General features: G+C 35.5%; 4 protein-coding genes across 4 annotated transcripts; 1 reads left to right on the top strand and 3 right to left on the bottom strand.

The window, feature by feature from the left end:
• Positions 1–1773: 1773 nt before the first annotated feature.
• LOC116110627 (protein FAR-RED IMPAIRED RESPONSE 1-like) lies at positions 1774–4793 on the bottom strand. Its single transcript, XM_031396849.1, has 4 exons — positions 3905–4793; positions 3296–3382; positions 2774–2934; positions 1774–1914 (listed from the first exon to the last, which is right to left on the bottom strand). Exons 1-4 carry the CDS (start codon positions 4791–4793, stop codon positions 1774–1776), a joined length of 1278 nt encoding a protein of 425 aa, XP_031252709.1.
• A 5448-nt stretch (positions 4794–10241) lies between these two features.
• Positions 10242–13220, top strand: LOC116110667. The gene is made up of 5 exons (XM_031396890.1): positions 10242–10417; positions 10523–10583; positions 10714–11088; positions 12335–12675; positions 12758–13220. Exons 1-5 carry the CDS (start codon positions 10337–10339, stop codon positions 12974–12976), a joined length of 1077 nt encoding a protein of 358 aa, XP_031252750.1. The 5' UTR covers positions 10242–10336; the 3' UTR covers positions 12977–13220.
• A 453-nt stretch (positions 13221–13673) lies between these two features.
• LOC116110612 (pentatricopeptide repeat-containing protein At2g15690, mitochondrial-like) lies at positions 13674–15506 on the bottom strand. Its single transcript, XM_031396833.1, has one exon. It carries the CDS (start codon positions 15302–15304, stop codon positions 13952–13954), a length of 1353 nt encoding a protein of 450 aa, XP_031252693.1. The 5' UTR covers positions 15305–15506; the 3' UTR covers positions 13674–13951.
• Positions 15507–16083: 577 nt separating this feature from the next.
• Positions 16084–18381, bottom strand: LOC116110626 (octanoyltransferase LIP2p, chloroplastic-like). Its single transcript, XM_031396848.1, has 4 exons — positions 18019–18381; positions 17678–17942; positions 17333–17483; positions 16084–16412 (listed from the first exon to the last, which is right to left on the bottom strand). Exons 1-4 carry the CDS (start codon positions 18180–18182, stop codon positions 16084–16086), a joined length of 909 nt encoding a protein of 302 aa, XP_031252708.1. The 5' UTR covers positions 18183–18381.
• Positions 18382–18653: the final 272 nt, after the last annotated feature.

Here is an 18653-nt window from a genome sequence, read left to right as displayed (position 1 = left end):
AAAAAATTCCTCAAAATACATTCTCGCTTACAAATTTTTTGCCCAAAAAACCATCTGTGCCCTAATCTCCTTCTCCCTTAAATCGCCAGCCACCATTCTGGCATCGAAAATAAACTCTGACACCACCTTTCACTTCACTGGCCTCCCTTGACCAAAACTCCTATCATCCCCACCGAAGATCACCCATCAATCGCCGATCGCCGCTCATCTAGGGTTCGCACTCTTCAAACCAATTTTCGATCTATTTCGGCATCAAAAATCTACCCCGACGCCACCTTTCACCTCACCGCCCTCCCCTGACAAAAACCCCTATCATCCCCACTGAAGATCACCCACTAATGCAATGTTTGAACTTAGTTTCTGGGTTTGTGATTGTTTCAATTAACTGCAGTGTTTTTTTTTTTTTCATTTTTCCTTTTGGTTTATAGCTTCATGGATCGGTTCTGTTCATCAATTGAATCAATCCCTGGTTCCATCAAATGCTGGAACTTTTTTTGGAAAACAATGCTTTGTAAAACCAATTTGTGCAGAACTAAGGAGCGACTTGGGGGTTCCTCTTGCAGTTGATGTGGTTGCTCCAGGTATAGTTAAAATTATGAACCCTGCAAATGCCATTTCTAAAATAAATTAAAGTTGAAAAAATTACATACATGTGGAAAACAAGAAACAGGCAGCGAAATTTGTTAGATTGCCATAATCTGCACTTAAGAAAACGTTGAAAACCAAATTGAAAAGAAATTTCTTGGCTAAAGATGGATTTGGTTCTGTGCGCTAGGGTGTAATTAATTTACTATAAATTTCTTAAAAAGTGTGTAAATAATTTACTCAAATTGTTTTTCATGTAAACAGTTTCTTTCTTAAGAAGAGTCTTGAATTGGTTTTGAAATTTGGACTGTATTGTGTATGGTTATAGTGTGCCTTGAATATACTTTTTGTGGCCAAGCAAGTTAATAGCAGAATTGAGGCTTTGCAGGACATGATCGAGAACCATTGGAATGGTCTGCAAGTTAATTAATATTAGTTATTGAGTAAAGAGTAAAGCCGAAGTTAAGAGAGAGAGAGTTCTAAAATTTCAGATTCTTATTAACTCAAATATGTTTCAAAGTGCTAGTGCTCATACTAAATGTTGTGGTTCAGATTGATGAATGCTTATGCTTTGCAGATACTTTGCAGATTACAAATTGCTAATACATGTTTTTAACTTCAAAATTGAGTGTCTGGTGAATCAATGGTACAAAGTAAGGTGGCTCAATTTAAGGGAGGATATTGACTAAGTTGAAAGATGAAAAATGAAAAATGGTCCCAGTAAGGTGGTTTGGCTTACAGGAGGAATTGCTGGTGGGAATGGCAACTTGATTGGCGTATTTGTTTTGGAGTTTGTTTGATGGGAAATTGATTATATTGGGAGGGTTTGTGTTGTTTGATTGGTTGTAATGTTTTTCGGTCTTCCCCATGCATCCAGTCAGTCAATCACTATATCCACCTGAATATGTTCTATGCTCACCACTTGCTCAACCATTTGCCAAAACCAAAACCAAAACCAAGGAATAAGCAAGCAAGAGTCTGCGCACGCAAGCAGCTCCCAGTGCATGTGCATCTCCTCCCAGCGCCCCAAACCACCTTTCTTGGCCTTGCCCAACCTACATTTCACCAACCTAACACCGCCAGCACCCCTGCAACCACCTGCAGTCATTGCCCACCACACACTGCCCCTTTTTTCTATCCACTGCAATCACTTCCCAACCATCACCCACCACCACACACTACCCCCCTTTACTGTAGTCTCTTCCCAGCCATCACCCGCCACCACAGTTGCCTCCCATTGTACCTAAGCCACTCTACCCTCCCTGCGCCCCAGCCACCTTTCTTGGCCTTGCCTAACCCAGATTTCACCAACCTAACACCCCCAACACCCTTGCAACCACCCACAGTCATCAAGAAAATCACATAAATTGATTGTTCAGAATCAAGAAGTCAGCTCATCGGACTCAACTTGTTTAAAGAGAACCATATTTTTGCAACTCATTGATGTAATTTATTGCATCTAATTTAGGTTTTCAAATGCTTCAAGGTTTAAATGTTCTTTCCCCAATGTTATGTTGTGGGGTCATGTTTTGTTTTGGTAAAAATATTGTACAAAAAATGGCTAATGCCAACAATTGTATTAATAAAATGTTTTTTTGCTTATAGTAAATCTTGCATCTTTTAAATCGATGTCTTGCATGTACAAAATATTATACAAGAACAAAATATTATCCAAGAACAGCATGATATCTTTAGCTTGGATTATAAACGAACAAAAATAAATTATATAATACAACTTTACGATATAACATCTTCAAACTATCTATTCTTTTCACCATGGTCTTCACCCATTATTCTTCATTCACAAGTTTGAATCTGTTGGATACGGCCTATAAGCGACTGACCTTTCACTGTAATTCTGGAAAATGTAAAAAAAAAAATGACTTAAGAAATTAATTGTACACCAAAAAGAAAAGGGCAGAAAATTAATGAATCATACCTGACTTAATATATGAACTCCTTCACATCCTTGGAAGTTAATCGCATCTTGAAAAGGTTCATTTGCTTGCTTGGTTTCTTGGGAACCCCCATCATACAATCGATTCAGGGATGTCGCAACACACACTTTTTCATTAAATTTCATTTGTTTACCTTTACGTACATTTTGTTCGAGCTTCGATTGCTTCTTTTTGAATGGAGGTCGACCTTTGCAATGAACAACCCGAGGAGTTAAAATTTTATTGCTTACCTTTGTGGAATTAGCATGAACACTATCAAAATTTGATCCACTGTGACATGACATGTCACCATGTCTATCAATCCCGCCAGCACATTCGTTTGACAATAATTTCTTCTTCATGTCAATAATCATATGCATCACCATATAACTATCATCAATATTGGTTGAGGCTAAATCAACCACCTCAGAGAATGAATTAGACAACTGATCAAACCGTTCTCTTTCAGCAGTCGTGCTCTAGCTATTGTAACTAACTCTAATCTTCGTGTGGCATCTATATATATTTTTCCTCCACCTTCTTAAAATGTACTTTTCAGTTATATGATAAATCTCTTTATGAAGCAATACCACTATTGCATGTCAACAAATAATCCCTTTAAACTCAAACAATCGATAGTTGCAACAAACATCACAACCACGGTCATCATAACAAACCACAAAAGGCACACTACGACATGTCTCCCCGACCACGACAACTTCCTTTACAATATATTATATTTCAGATTTAGTGGCCTGGAAAAGATATCTCACAATGCAACTTAGCAGTAAGCTCTTGCTGAAACTTTTTGAATTTTGCAGTCGTGTATGTCTCCTGAAATTGTTTCTCCATTGGATAACCTGTTATGCAAGGAATCCATGATTTCCATGATCTAAAATCAGCCTCTTTTTCTTTTTCTACTTTATCACACAATGCATTCTCATATTGTTCTACAAACTTATTCAAAGTGGTTTTAGAATTTACATACCCATCAAAGAATGCATGCATACTTTCACTCTATTGAGTGGTAGACATACTTGTCCAATAGGTGTCTTTTACAAACGCTAGCACCCAACGTTGTCTTTCATTATACAGTCCAAGTAACCACTCATTGTCGTGAAGGTTGTATTTTTCAATGAATCCAATCCAACATTGTTCGAACTCCTCACATGTCAATGAATCATGCACAGCATTTTGCAAAGCAAACTTAATACGTTCGTATTCGTTGTAACCCTTTAACTTTTCCGGCAATTTCTTCATTATATGCCCCAAACACCATTTATGCCGTGTATCAGGAAACACAATCTTGATTGCATTTTGCATCACCTTGTCTTGATTAGTGATTATTGCATTTGGAGCACAATTCCACATACATCACATACATGCAAGCCAAGATTCAAAAAGCCAAACAAAAGTCTCCGTGTCCTCATGGGAGATTAACCCACAACCTAAGAGTGTTGAATGTCCATGATGGTCAACACCAACAAACGCCGCAAATGGCATATCATACTTGTTGGTCAAGTATGTAGGGTCAAATGTGACAACGTCAGCAAATTCCTTAAATACAGCCCTACTTCTTGCATCCACCCATATAACATTCTGTAATCGACCCTCCTCATCTAAATCCATCATGTAAAAGAAATTTGCATTATCTTTTTGCATCTTCAAAAAATATTTTTGGATTGCATAAGCGTCCCCGGCACCAAGTCGCATCCTCCTAACTTTTTTAATATAGTTTCTACAATCTTTTTGCAAGAAAGTCAAATTCTCAGGACCGCCTGCTTCAACTAACATGGAATTGAAATTTTTATTCGGCTTAATCTCAGCCCTATCATTTATTTCAAGTCTCCTTTTCATGTATGGTTGTATACCACGATTACTCTTGAAATATCTAGTTTTCGTTGGGCTACTAAGCTCATGGTTATGATTCAACCCCACTGAACATATTTTCCATTTTTCTTTACCACGTACAATTGCACCAACTCGAGCCTTACAATCTGTCTTTGTCACTGGGTACAATTTAAAAGCATTTCGGGTGTTACTACTCGACTTTCTAGTACAAGAACAAGCTAGTGTCGCGTTTGTCACCTCTCCATCATCTCCTTTCCTTGAGGATCTTATAATAACTTCAAACCCCATTCTATTCCCATAGCTTCTGTAGTATTGGAGAAGATTATAAAGTGAATCAAAAACCATCCCAAGCTCCGGCTCCCATTCCTCCTCTACACTTCCTCTATCTTTAACTTCTTCTAATTGATTATCCTGATTCATTTATATTATAATACCGAGAATTAGAATATTATAAGATAACAAATATGATAGAAACAAAACCATCAAAATTTTTGTTTAAACTACATTAACTTGTGCGTATACAAAAATTATCATTTATCATACAAACATGGGTACTCATTGATACATAATAATAACTTTGTTTCATTACAATGCTTACCCTTTCAGTATTAGAAACTGAAGCCTTTAACTATTCATTTATCTCCTCCATTGTCTGCTCCTGCATGTTATCAGCCTTTGTTTCTGCCTCTTCTGCAAAATCGTTAACAACTTAAATTCATTTTGAATGCAATGAACTAAACTAAACTTGTGTATTAATAATTAAGAAAAAAACAATTAATAATTACAATTAAATCAGGAAGATAATCTATTACATTTATGCAGAAAGTTCTATTCAGCACTCATGTTTCAATACATGGGTACTCTCTATGATTCCCATTTATCCACATGCATTAACTATATTTAAAGACACAACAATCCAAACCATATACGCTAGCACATCAAATCAAAGTAGTAACAACTAACTTCCCAGTTGTAAGAACTAAATGTTTTCTAAGATACCAAGAAACATCTCTCTTGGATATATAACAAGAAATTAATTTTTAACAAGAAGGTAGAAAACAGGAAGAAACATCCTTATGAAATAAGGGGCAAAGAGACAAGTGCCTTTACAGTAGGATATTTGCTACGAGTTAGCTAAATCTAAGGAAACAAACATGACAAAACAAAGTTGTTTCTTTTGTGCACTTGAAAATTGGGGAAAGACAGTCCAGATGGTTACTTTAGCCATTATGATTATATGATTATAATAACTAATATAAAAGATTTCTAAGTGTCTTGTTGAAAACTACATTATTAGTCCTCAAGAAAAAAGGTTCTAGACGTTACTAAAACCAGTCACCAAGTCATCCGATTTTCACCTTTTCTTCCCCAAATTGTGCAGTTCCCTTTCACCCTTTTACATTTGCACAAAATTTCCTCAATTTATTGGATTTACAAAGCTCCTTTTTACTATAATATTGTTTATCATAAAATTTATACATAGTTATACATGGTTCTCAACTCAAAAGCAACTCTCACTAGTCAGCGACAGAGATAAATGCGACGGCGACAATGGATGTCGCAATCGGCAGTTCAAATGCTCAAATTTGGGATGGGTAATTTGAGTTTTGAGTATGATTTAATTTGGGAGAAGATTTAGGTTATTAAGATTGGGATTTGAGAGAGAAGATTTAGGTTATTAAGATTGGGATTTGGGAAAGAAGATTTTAAGTTATTAAAACTGAGATTAGGGAGGCAAAAATTCGTTCTATAAGCTTAGCACAAAATTTTTTTCAGATTTTTTTTTTTTAACTTTCTGACGTGGCAAGTGACTGACGTGGTAAATGAATTGGCATCATCACGTCAAACGCCACATCATGTTGTAGGCTGGTTAGTAAAAATCAGTAGTATTTATGTTTCTTAATAACTTTTGGCATTTGATGCGACGTTGGAAATTGAGCAAAAATCATATTTAAAATTTGTATATATTTTTTTAAAGTAGACGACAATTGTTTATAGCAATTATTTTGATGGGGATAACGTTACCACTTATAAAACAGTATATAATATATATTCTGACTCTGATTTTATTGAATCAATGTTGTTTGGGTGTCAGCTATCATGGACTACATTTGATTGAATAGATAAAATATTAAGGCATGAGCCATGAGCCATGAGCCATGAGCCCTCATCGTCTTTTATATATGAAATCATTAATAGTCACCGCATATTATTTTCAACAGGGAGATCGACATTTTCCCACCCAAGGTTTGGCAATACAACACTTTCCCCCCCATCAAGTTTCAAAATGACACTTTCCCATATTTCGTCAGGTTTTATTAGTATTTTATGTTAATATTTGATTGAAAAGACGAAAATACCTTTAAATAGTTTATTTCTTAATTAGTTTATTATAAATTAAAATTTAGTTAAGTGAAAATTTTTACTCAATTATTTATTAGTTCAAGTGTAAAGATACATTTTTTTCCTTTGTTTATTTAATTAATTACAAATATTATTTTTCTATGTTAATTAGTAAAAATCAAAAACATTATAAATTTAGTAGACTATTGAATAATAGTGATGAGAAATTGATGACATTATAAAATAAATAAAAATTAAGGTTATTTATCTTTAAACAATTCTAAGCATTACCCCTTACTTTTTAGTTGGGGCTAACAATTTTTTCCTTTTTGACTTTTAATATTTGACTTTTTGGCTTATTAAAAAATTATAAAACCAAATTTTAAGGGTATTTTTGTCTTTTCAATCAAGTATTAACAGAAAATATAATAAAACCTAACGAAGGATGGGAAAGTGTCGTTTCCCCAAACCTTGGGTGGAAAAATGTCGTTCTCTCTTTTTAATAATACTATATTTATAAACAAATCTTACAAAGATTCTCATATAAAGTGAGATGACAAAAAATAAATTGAAGAGTGAAACAAAAAATTAAACTCATTATATTCATTATTCCATTCATCTTTTGTCACATTACTTTATATGAAGATCTTTGTAAGTGTATTACTCTATTATTTTATTCATCATCTTTAGTCTAGTCCTTTATAAATTTCTCACATTCTTGTGGTCTCAACATGGGTCCAATGTTTGACTTATTAATTTAGTAGGTTAAGAACCTTTACCTTAGCAAACTATTTCTTATTACCCACAACTACAACTTCTTATACCAATATAAAATTATATTTACTAATTTTAAACATTTCAAATAATATTCCTTTTTCTTTTATTCAAAATGATGCATTATAATTAGTTATAAGGATGACTATAAAAACCCTTATTGGTAATTCAAAACAAATGAATACCCATGGCCTTAAAAATAACAAAAAACAGAGGTAATTTTTGAAACTATTGGAGACTTACTGTGTTTTGGGATATTCACTTCACATGGGGTTTAGTTTTTCCTTTAATTAAAAAATCTTGGAAAAGATTATACAAGCCCTGAAATTCCACTTAATAACATAATTCTTACGCTACATCCATTGATCACCAGTGATTTGAATTTATAAGGTCTATGATAACCTTCGGGTCATCTTAGGCCCATCAACTAAGAATTTTTGCCCTTTGGGTCTCTTTATCTTTCTTCCTGGGAGATATAAATACTTGGAGGTTTTAGCTTTAGCTACAAACTTATCATTGTTATGACTTTTATCTTTAATGGAATATATGAAGGTACTATCTTATATTATTTATTTATTTTTATTTTTTTTGGTGATTGGACCATCTAAGTCAGCCTTGTCTAATTTCTCAGGACTCTGAAGTAAACGATCAAGTAAATACTCTAGTGATCAGTCTTCTTAGTAATAAGAGAAATCAAACTCAAAACTTTTTAATTAATACATCTAATGGTCTACTTGGGAGTTTTTTTTTTTTTTTCACTGGCTTTGAGGGGTTTTTAATTAGATTGATTTTGAGGCGTTTTAAAACCATTACTTGCCAGATTTTTTATGCACTAGTTTTAATTGGATCAAAAACTTTTTAGAACCAGTGTTATATATTTTTTTAAGGGTTTATAAAACACCCCAAATCTGGGTGTTTTGGTTAGTTTTAAAATTTTATTCCATGAATACCTTATCACTACAAAACTATCACAATTATATTAAAAAAAAATTTAACTATATTATGCGTGTCTCCAACCATATTAAATATAAAATAATTTTAAATAATCATACAAAAAATTATTAAAATCTCATTTCTACATGCTTTCTTGGAGAAGTAGAGTTACAATTTTTCAATCATTCTAGATGCTGTAAAGAATGACAAAGAAGGATAAAGAGACCCTATAAAAAATTGTTAGAACTGCTAGAACATAAACTCCAAAATACAGGTTAGGTGTTTTACCGCTATTAAAAACCCCTCAAAATCGCTACGATGGTTTACCCTCATATCTGCTATTATGAAACTCTCAAGCGGACCCTAAGAGTCTTTATTGCCTTACCCGACCACCCAGAGTGGTTTTATAATATTTTGAATTTAAGACAAATTTTTATTTTTAAAATAATTAAAATGTCTTATAAATTATCCAAATTGTATGCCAAATGAATGACTTTATATCATTGCATAAAATTTGCAAAAATTAATCTCTAAGGGGGCGTTTGGTTAGGAGGTATCTGACATTACTGAGAGTAAGTGATCTTATATTACTTAATTATTATGTTTGGTTATCAAGTAAAATAAGATACCGGTAATCTTCAAATACCAATAGTGGTTACTATTGGTAATATTGGAGGTAATCTGATTATCTCTATTTTCTTAGGTATTTTAAGATTACCAGGGTTATATTTTTTTGTTACAATTTTATCTCTTATTAATAAAAATTTTGGACAATCATACCCCTATTTTAAAAGAAATTTACATTAATATCTTATTTCAATTTTACCATTGTTTAATTAAAATTTTGGACAATAATGCCTTTATATTTAAAACAATTTACAGACCACTACTGCCACCCAGCCACCACCGCCAACAGTGGGCCAACCACTATGGACCGCCGCCGAAAAGTTGTTGGAGCCCCTAAAAAAGAACGAGATTCGGTAGGAGGCTCCGGGAGACTTCGGTAGGGCCATTTCCAGCCATATCAAGCTAGATCTGGCCATTAACTGTCAGATCTATTCTGGCCGCTAACGGCCAGCTCCATGGCCGTTAATGGCCAGATCTCGTCCAGATCCGGCCGATAATGGCAAGGGATATGGTCGTTAACGGCCAGATCTGGCATGATATGATCGTTTTCGGCTATCAATATGGCCAGAAACGGCCATATCGAAGCCTCTTGGTGACGGTGAGCTACTCACAGGGACTTTCGGAGACTTCCGATGGTGGTTTGCAGTGATGGCAGGAGGTGGGGGTGATTTCGTCATAAATTAAAGTTTTATATAAGCGGGGTGTTTTAGCTAAATCTGAAATATTGGGGTTAAAAGAAATTATTTAAAAATTAATAATAAAAATAATATTATATTAATATTTAAAAAAGGGACAATCTAATAATTTAAATAACATACCCACCAATTTATTTCTCATAACCAAACATATTAATATAATATACCCACCACATAATCAAACATATTTTCCTAAAGATTCTCAGTAATCTTCCAAACTAATCTATCTTTTCAATAATCCAATATTCCTACTAATTTAACATTTTTGAATAAAACGCACCCTAATAATATTAACAATGACTTGACCGGAAATGGTAGAATTTTCCTGACCCAAATCTATGAGATATAATGTGTGATAGTATTTAAATTTCAACCTCCAACCAACAGTGAACAGCTGACGGAGCTGAGCACTAACATGTGACGTGCGGGACCGTGGGTGATTATCATATGTTGGTTGACTTGGTTCCCTCCAAGTCCAAGCCCATGAATTGAAACACACACGTAGGCACTGTGACTCTGTGAGCACCAGTTAGGGTTTAAGACGTCCAAAATAAAAGAGAAAACCCCAGAACCCCCACAAAACAAACTAAAATGGAAGTACAATCAATTTGTCTTGGAATTCCCGTCCCACAATTCAAGTCCTCAAATGATCGTCTCCTTGCTTATCGAATTGTAAGCAATTACTCTTCAATTTGATTCTTTAACCTTACATTTCTTCTGAATTTCCTTTGTTATAATCACTTATCTTTATCTCTGATTGTAATCTTACAATTTAAGGTCTCTCCAAGCCAAGTCGGATTCAAAGGTCCCAATGTTTGTCTTCAAAATACATATAGATGTATAATCTCTTTTGCACTCTACTTTTATCTGTATCAATGCTATTTTGTTTTATTTTTTTGGTTGTTGAGAAGACTGAGGTTTAGCAATTGTTTTAATTGTTAATTATACTTAAGAATGTACTTTTACAGCGCATATTTTCCCTGGTTCAACGCGTAAAACTGGAGGGTCTTTGTTAAGGCCTTTGCCAAGAGGAGCTATTGTATGTGCCTCTAATTCTGATACTGAGGCAAAGTTGGACCTTTCTAAGAGCGAAAATTCTGGTGTAGCCGTTGGTAGTTTTAATGGGGTGGAGCCATTTCGTGGGAAATCCGGTTCTGTTTCATTTTGTGGCTTAACTCACCAGCTAGTGGAAGAAGGGAAGTTGATGTCAGCTCCTTTCCAAGAAGACAAGGGTTCTTTTCTCTGGATTCTGGCACCTGTTGCACTCATACTGTCGTTGATCCTTCCTCAGTTTTTACTTGGCAATGCAGTAGAAAATTTCTTCAGGAACGAGGTTCTCATAGGTAAAATTGTCAGTTGCTTGCTTTTATGTTTATCAACAACCTTAATATAATATGTTTTTGTGTGCAATTTTTTTTAATTGTTTCAATACATGATGGTTTCTTCCTGATCAATTTTGTATCACATGCTTTCAAGTTGCAATGTTAGTATGAAAAGGAAAGCTTTATAGGATAAAAGCCCAAAGTCATTAGGTTTAAGGGGTTTATGCAGTAAGATAAAATATAATGGCCTTTACTTCGAGGGAGTAACACGTGTTTGGATGTATTATGGGGAGCTGATCCCAAATATTGGAAACAAAATTTCGTGGATGATACATTTTGGAGTGAAGAGACTGACCTACTTGAAAGAGAGAGTATGCGGATTTCTTTGAACTTTCTTATTGAGAGGTAAGAATCACAAGAAATGTATAAGATCAAAAACTTAGCCCATGAATCAACCAACTGGGTTAGCAGAATTAAAAATGAGTCTGAAGTGAAAAAACGGTCACAATTTGTTTGTTCTTAGCAGAATTACACAGTTTTTTTGGGGACATTTTTCTCCCTCTGGTGTTAAATATTTCTTCTTATCCTACAAAATGAAATAGAAAGGGTGGATAAAGAGTAAAATATTCAGGTTTCTGAAAGGTACACCATATGCTTATTTTAATTGAGGGTGGTAATCTGAATTTGGCAATTTGAAGTCTTAATCTGGTGTTGCAGTCCCTAAGCATTAAACAGAGGAGGCTATGGAAGAGGGATAGAAAAACCCTTAATTTATCAAGTAAATTTATATGCTTAGCTCCGGGTATAAATGTGTTGTTTCTGCATGATAAATGGCAGTTCACTTGTGAGTCATTGGCAGCGAAAGAGCCAAAGCAGACTGGACTTCATGTTTATTCTCGTCTAAATTGTTATACTTTCAGATTACAAAATTTCGTAACATGGAAATTACTTTAACGAACAGATGAAGTCACAGAGTCATAGAAAACTATTTTTTTTTTTAATTATATTCAATTAGTTTTCCTTTGGATTGATCTTCACTTCTTCAATGTGGTTCCACAATTCTGATCACAAGTAGCCAACTCAGATATAGGCCTCTTTGGGAATCTCCTTTTCCTTTTTGTGTTATGAGTTTCCTTGTGTTCTTTTTTTATTCAAAACCAAGCATGACACGAGTTATTCCATACATTCATGATTATTTTTTGCCTGTATCTTAGTGTTTTTAAGAATAAATGTTCCAAAGATAATTTCCCTTGTAATAATCATGCAGAGATTGTGGCTTCACTATTTTCTGAGTCTGCGTTTTATATTGGTCTTGCAACATTTCTGCTTGTGACTGATCATGTTCAAAGGCCATATTTGCAATTCAGTCCAAAGAGGTGGGGACTCATCACAGGTCTCAGAGGATACTTGTCATCTGCTTTCTTCACAGCAGGCTTTAAGGTTGTTGCTCCTCTCTTTGCTGTCTATGTAACTTGGCCAGTGCTTGGCCTGCCAGCCTTGGTTGCAGTGTTTCCTTTTCTATTTGGCTGTGCAGCTCAACTTGCATTTGAGACATATCTTGACAAGCGTGGGTCATCTTGTTGGCCACTGATTCCAATTATTTTTGAGGTATTTCTTTTTGATTTAAGAAAATGTGTTCTCTTAATTTAAGTTTATGTTTCTGATACCCAATTTGTCATGTTGATTGCAGATATATAGACTATATCAGTTGAGCAAAGCGGCTCATTATATTGAGAGGTTGATTTTCTCGATGAAAGATGCTCCAAGCTCTCCAGAATTGCTGGAGAGAAGTGGTGCAATGTTTGGCATGGTAGTGACTTTTCAAGCCCTTGGTGTGCTTTGCCTCTGGTCACTGTTGACGTTTCTTCTAAGGCTCTTTCCTTCAAGGCCAGTGGCTGAGAACTACTGATTTTTACAAGGGATACTGTATATTCATTTCTAAAGGTTTTTGAACTCCTTCACTAAAGGGTTGTACATTTAGGTAAATGCTAGCTGTTGCCATGGCGATGATGTAATGATCTTGTGGCCACAAAGTTTTGTTCCAATTGGGATGTTTGTTTGAGATGGTTCTGAAGGTTGAGATTTTGGGTGCCTAGATACGGGAAATGAGGTTTGATAGACTGAAACTGTTTCTATTAATTGTTGCTCACTTAGATTCTTATTGCATCAGTACAGCCGAAATTTTCTTTATCTGTGGGGGGGTTATCCGCCTCGACATGGTGAAGTGTACAGGCGAAGGGAAGATTTTTCCTCTTGCCAATGAAGCACATAATCTTTAGCACCCGAGTATATCTGCCATTTTTTATATGTATAAAAAAGAGAATAGCGGAAAGGCAAATTCAGTAATTCCCCAATTGACTTCCAAGAGGAATAGTCTGATAGTAGGCGTGATAATTTAACATAAATAATAAAAGCAACACATCAATCGATCATATCTTGAATCAATTGATGACTTGACATTTTACAGGTCTGAGTAAGACCCTAATACTTAGAACTCTTTTGGGTGAGAAAAGCAAAAAGAAAAAGAAGGAAAAAAACATTAAAAGTTTCAAGCCCCCCTTTGTCCTCATAGAAGGCCATGTAATTATGCAAATAACAATCTCTCTATTGATCATTAACACGTAAACAATAGCATAGTTGTTTCCATACAGATGAACGCATGCGACAGGCCATCTAAACATGTAATTACAAGTCTGAACCACAACAGTGGCCTTAAATCTTCCAAGTTATTGCAGCCTTTGATGACATGGTTTCATCTCCAATACCAAATTTCTGCTTCTAAGTCGACAGAGCAACACAGTGTCCTACTCAAAGATGAGATGACATACAGAATCAGGTTTTATGAACTAGGAAGGAGCTCCATAATTCTAAAAGAAATTAGTTTTCACCAGTAATCTCGACAGGAACATTTCCCATCCTTAAAATGGTGAAACCTCTTATTGTCTCTAACAATTATCTCTCTTTTCTCAATGCTTGAAAGTATCTTGACAAAGTTGTGACAATCTCCGCAGATCCTTAGATTCTTGATGATCCTTAGGGTGGTTCCAGGAGGAGTACTGATTAGCCCATAAGCAATGGCCAAACTTTCACTGTGATACATCAATGCCTTCTCTTTTGCTTCTTGGTCGAGATCATGAAGTACATACTTTGTGTCTGGCACATAGCCAGCTTCTCTCACCTCCTTACCCAAAGACCTCAGCTTTTCATAGGCCTTGCTTCTCTCTGGACTTGCTTTCTTTTGGTTTGAAATTAAGCTGTCCCTTACCTTCTTCTTATTACTAAGTCTCAAACCCGAAGGTGATACAAATGAACCCAATTCACCAGGCTGCTCTGTACGTCCAGTTTTGGTGTACTTTTCTAGTGTCTCCCTCACCACAGAGCTTGGTTCAATTGGCATGTTTTTAATGATCTCTTTAGCCTCAGTAATCTTCTGTGACCTTCCAAGAAGATCAACAATACTCTCGTAATGCTCCATTGTTGGATTGATAGAATAATCCCGGCTCATCGACTTAAAGTGTGTTAATCCTTCCTCCACTGCTCCTAAGCAAACACAAGCCTCCATAACACAATCAAAAGTAGACCCATTCGGCCTCACCCCGGCTTCTTTCATCTGGCCGAAAATTTGAAGAGCTTCTTTTCCTTCCCCATTTTCTGCCAAACCTAGCAGCATCAAATTCCAAGAATCCAAATTTTTATCAGATATTTGCTCAAACACTTTTTTTGCACTTCCAGTATCACCCAGTCCACAGTACATTTCCACCAATTTATTAAACACAACGGAACTTGGTTTTGATGGAGACCTCAGAACATACTCATGAACCATTTTTCCAGCTTCCAACAATTTCAAATCGACACAAACCTTAAGCAATTCAACGATATCGATGGAGCCCAAAAAAACTCCCTTCTTTTCCATTTTATCCATTGCCTGAAGAGCTGCTTTCACTTTCCCTTCTCTGCATAAATGTTTAAAATCCAAGCTTACCTGATTATCTCCTTGAACATGAACAGTTTGTTGAGAAGAACTTGAAGCTACCATTAAATTTTTATACTTTTTAGTATCTTGAATACTCCTTGCCAAAGAACTGGTGGGACAATATTTAGCGCAAACAACATACACACCAACCATTTCTATAAACGGGCACGGAGGAAGATTGAACTTCACTTTCTCAAAAGTACTTGAAGATGAAAATTTAGACATTGGGAGAGAGCAGTAACTCAACCTAGCAACTCCAGCCATTTCATAGGTTTCAAAAGGTTGAATTGGAGAATAGAATTGGAATTGTGTATCGGAGAAATGAGAAAATCTTCCAAGCCCACTCTCCAAATTATGAAAAGAAACCCTTATCCAAAGGAACCATCTCGCACTCAAAAATATCTAGCAAAACCGCTATGCCCTTGGCCTTAGAGAATGGAAGTTGTGGTAAGCGGTCCAAATTGACCCCGCCAACATCATTTAGCGAGTACTATGTTAGTATAATTCCAGGGTTGAGTTAGTATATTTAAAAAAAAAAAAAAAAATGTGTACTGTTATTTGTTAGCATAATACGATTGTGATCCACCGAATATTAAATTGTACATAATGTGGAAATATAGGATTTACAGGACCACGAAATACTATAAGGTAACTAATGGAACCCAAAAACACTGCACTTTCTTAAATCATGGGGCATTTTTTATAAGTCTTCCTTAAAATTATTATTATATCGGAAGGAGCTACAGAGGCGATATTTATCATTTTTGTTATAAACAGAGTAAGCAATCTATTGCAGTAAACAATGGACCTAATCTGTCCTTTTGAAAAACAAAAAGGTCCGAGAGATTATGTTTCTATAATGATAGGAAATTGGTATTACATCCATTGTACAGAGGGACAATCCTACCGGATAGTCTTAGCTCTGATTTCAACAACTCATGGATTGGGGGCCTGAGGCTATGATGGAAACACAGATTATATTTCTATAATGATTCTATCATATTGGGTTCGGTCCAGAACTAAATAGTTCCGTGGCATACGAGCTAGAAGTTTTTCTCTGAAATCTCTAAAAAGAGGACGTTTTTCTTAATGACTTCAACCTGAAAAACTTCAGAAAACTCCTTGATCAAAGAATTGTTAGTGATATGTATTAGCTGGCAGTTGTCAGGATGGTCTAAATCTGTTTCCCTGCATCCATTGGATGACTGATCTATTTTAAGCAGCCTCTTAATGCTTCCAACCTGACGATCTTGAATACCACATGGGACAATCCAACTAAAGGGTGATAGATCTGTGGTGACATTTAGTGCTAAACCATGATATGTAATCCACTGAGATGCACGTATCCCTATCGCTGCCAGTTTTTGATTTCCTGTTGAAGAATTCCAGAAAGAGAAAAAAGATCAAGAGTATGCAGCATTTAGGCTAACAAAATAAAATCAGGGCAGAAAGGGTAAGCATAACTGATATAGCACAATAGATCGCTCTTATAAGATCTAAGTAAAGGCACATCATAACGAGGTAGCAAAACCTGCCTATTTCCCAACATATAGCTTTCACTATATAACAGATCAAGCCCTGGTCCCTCAATGAGCGAGATCAAAAAGTTGTTCAATGAAGGATGTTAATTAATTGAATCTTTCCTACAGCCTTTATATATGTTCTGCTAGATTTCAGTGGAGTCTCAACAGTTCGAAATAATATGGAGTCTGTCTGTTGCTGATTCATAAGAATTTCTCAGTTGGACCAGTGATTAATAATCAAGGCTAGAAAATAAGCTTTAACTACTATATGTGCTTTTTCTCCTCATTGCATCTACCAGATTCAACTTGTACTTGAGAAAAAAATATCAAGTTTGCAATACAGCATAAGAAAAATTCAATTAAGAGATTTAGATAACCATTAATAAATTGATAAAAGCAATCATAATCATAACTCAATAAATCGAAGAAAGTGTTTCATCTTAAAAAACATTCATCTTAAAAAAACTCAACGTACCTCCTAGATGCTTAGGGACATCTAGGAAAGATGAGGCGAACTTGGAATATTAAGAATGGGCTGGGGTCGATAGCACTTTGACAGATACCACATTCTGTTTTCTATTTGATGATTGGATGGAATTTAGACAAAACATATTTACCAGTAGTTCAGACAATTCGCTTTATACTAATGTCAATAATATATGACATCAACTTAGAGAAAATAACTAAATTTTACTTGTTACAACACATAATATGTAGTAGTGTGAAACGCATAGACCTACTTGTATAAAGAGAGATCAAGAGTGCTTACCAACCCAAACCCCAGTTAAACCCTCAACTCGGGAAGCCTTGACAGAAAATGTTGAGAAAAGAACACGAATGACAACCTCCTCAAGAGCCCTGAGGTACCAATGAAGATCCATCTTGTGATTTCTCAGATTGATGATAGGGTACATAACTAGCTATATGGAAACAAAAGCATTGCAAGTTAGGACCGTTACTCAATATCCAATTAATTTGCAAAAGGAAGTTTGATTTTTGATCTTCACAATGTTATACATTTTTAATACTAAAGACAAAATGAGATGCTATTGACATGCGCCAATTACTGAATCGCTGCATTTAAGATATTAGAGGTTAGTTATGAGAGTGTCACCTGGCCAGGACCATGATATGTAACTTCCCCGCCTCGTTCGGTCCGATAAATTTGAAAAGGAGGATTCTTTAAGTCAAAATTAAGGTACTTCTCTGAACTAGCAGTGCCCAATGTATAAACAGGACTATGTTGTAGAATAATCAAAGTGTCTGGACATTCTTCATTTCTTTCAATCAAAGCCTTCTTTTCCTCAACAATGTTCTTTTGCCAGGACCACGCTTCGTTGTACGGAATTATCTCCTTGTAGAAATCATAACACTCGCACCTGAACCAATAATGTAAGATGATCAAGTTGAATTAGCTTCAATGCCTGGGAAGTGTTTGTGAAAAGAATTACTTACGACTTTGTGTTTCGATGGGTTATTGTAGCGTTAGAATTGAAGCCTTGGTTTGTTATGGAGAGGCTCTTGCGAGACTGAGAGTGGGTTTGGCGAGGTTTTTCTGACTGGTCGAGAGTGGGACATGTTGGGACTGAACCATAACTTGAAGCTGCAGCTAGAATCATGTTCTTTTATCTCTATGATTCGCAGCAAATAAGAATAAGAAGACAAGAAGACTCCATTGAACAGAGATACTTCAACCCAAATTCCAGTTGCAGTTTGTTGCAGAGCTCATTGAAGGATTGAATTGGAGGAAGCGGAGTGACCAAAGCTGAACTTGCATCCCGATAATCAAGGCCGTCAAAGGAATGGGTCCCACCCGCGCTGGTGGACGGTGGAGATGCAAATCATAACTTGCAATTCTAACCTTCTAATATGTAAGTGAGTAGGGGTAATTTGGGCATTTAAAATAAGTAGCTGTATGTGGTTATTTTCGTACTTTCGGCACTGGAGCAACAGCGAAAACCCTAAACAGATTAACACTAGTATAAAAGAAGATGAGGTCCTAACGGGAGAGGCACTGGTGATCTGTATGCAGCAGTCAAACGCTTTCAAATGACAGTAGCTTCTTCTGGTAATTTTGTTTTAATTCTCTT

The sequence above is a fragment of the Pistacia vera genome, unplaced genomic scaffold (genome assembly GCF_008641045.1).
Source record: "Pistacia vera cultivar Batoury unplaced genomic scaffold, PisVer_v2 Contig609, whole genome shotgun sequence".
NCBI lineage: Eukaryota > Viridiplantae > Streptophyta > Magnoliopsida > Sapindales > Anacardiaceae > Pistacia > Pistacia vera.
This window is presented reverse-complemented; position numbering and strand designations above follow the sequence as displayed.

What these genes read in the sequence shown, in the direction of transcription:
- LOC116110627 (XM_031396849.1), bottom strand. Translation starts at nt 4,793, where the DNA reads ATGAATCAGGATAATCAATTAGAAGAAGTTAAAGATAGAGGAAGTGTA. An exon ending in GCTTACTGCTAAGTTGCATT is followed by an intron (nt 2,935 to 3,295) that starts GTGAGATATCTT and finishes TGGTTGATTTAG; the next exon opens with CCTCAACCAATATTGATGAT. An exon ending in TTCATGCTAATTCCACAAAG is followed by an intron (nt 1,915 to 2,773) that starts GTAAGCAATAAA and finishes GGTGGTTGCAAG; the next exon opens with GGTGTTGGGGGTGTTAGGTT.
- LOC116110667 (XM_031396890.1), top strand. Translation starts at nt 10,337, where the DNA reads ATGGAAGTACAATCAATTTGTCTTGGAATTCCCGTCCCACAATTCAAG. An exon ending in TCTTCAAAATACATATAGAT is followed by an intron (nt 10,584 to 10,713) that starts GTATAATCTCTT and finishes GTACTTTTACAG; the next exon opens with CGCATATTTTCCCTGGTTCA. An exon ending in TGATTCCAATTATTTTTGAG is followed by an intron (nt 12,676 to 12,757) that starts GTATTTCTTTTT and finishes TGTTGATTGCAG; the next exon opens with ATATATAGACTATATCAGTT.
- LOC116110612 (XM_031396833.1), bottom strand. Translation starts at nt 15,304, where the DNA reads ATGGCTGGAGTTGCTAGGTTGAGTTACTGCTCTCTCCCAATGTCTAAA.
- LOC116110626 (XM_031396848.1), bottom strand. Translation starts at nt 18,182, where the DNA reads ATGATTCTAGCTGCAGCTTCAAGTTATGGTTCAGTCCCAACATGTCCC. An exon ending in CATATCATGGTCCTGGCCAG is followed by an intron (nt 17,484 to 17,677) that starts GTGACACTCTCA and finishes GTTTCCATATAG; the next exon opens with CTAGTTATGTACCCTATCAT. An exon ending in TTTAACTGGGGTTTGGGTTG is followed by an intron (nt 16,413 to 17,332) that starts GTAAGCACTCTT and finishes ATTCTTCAACAG; the next exon opens with GAAATCAAAAACTGGCAGCG.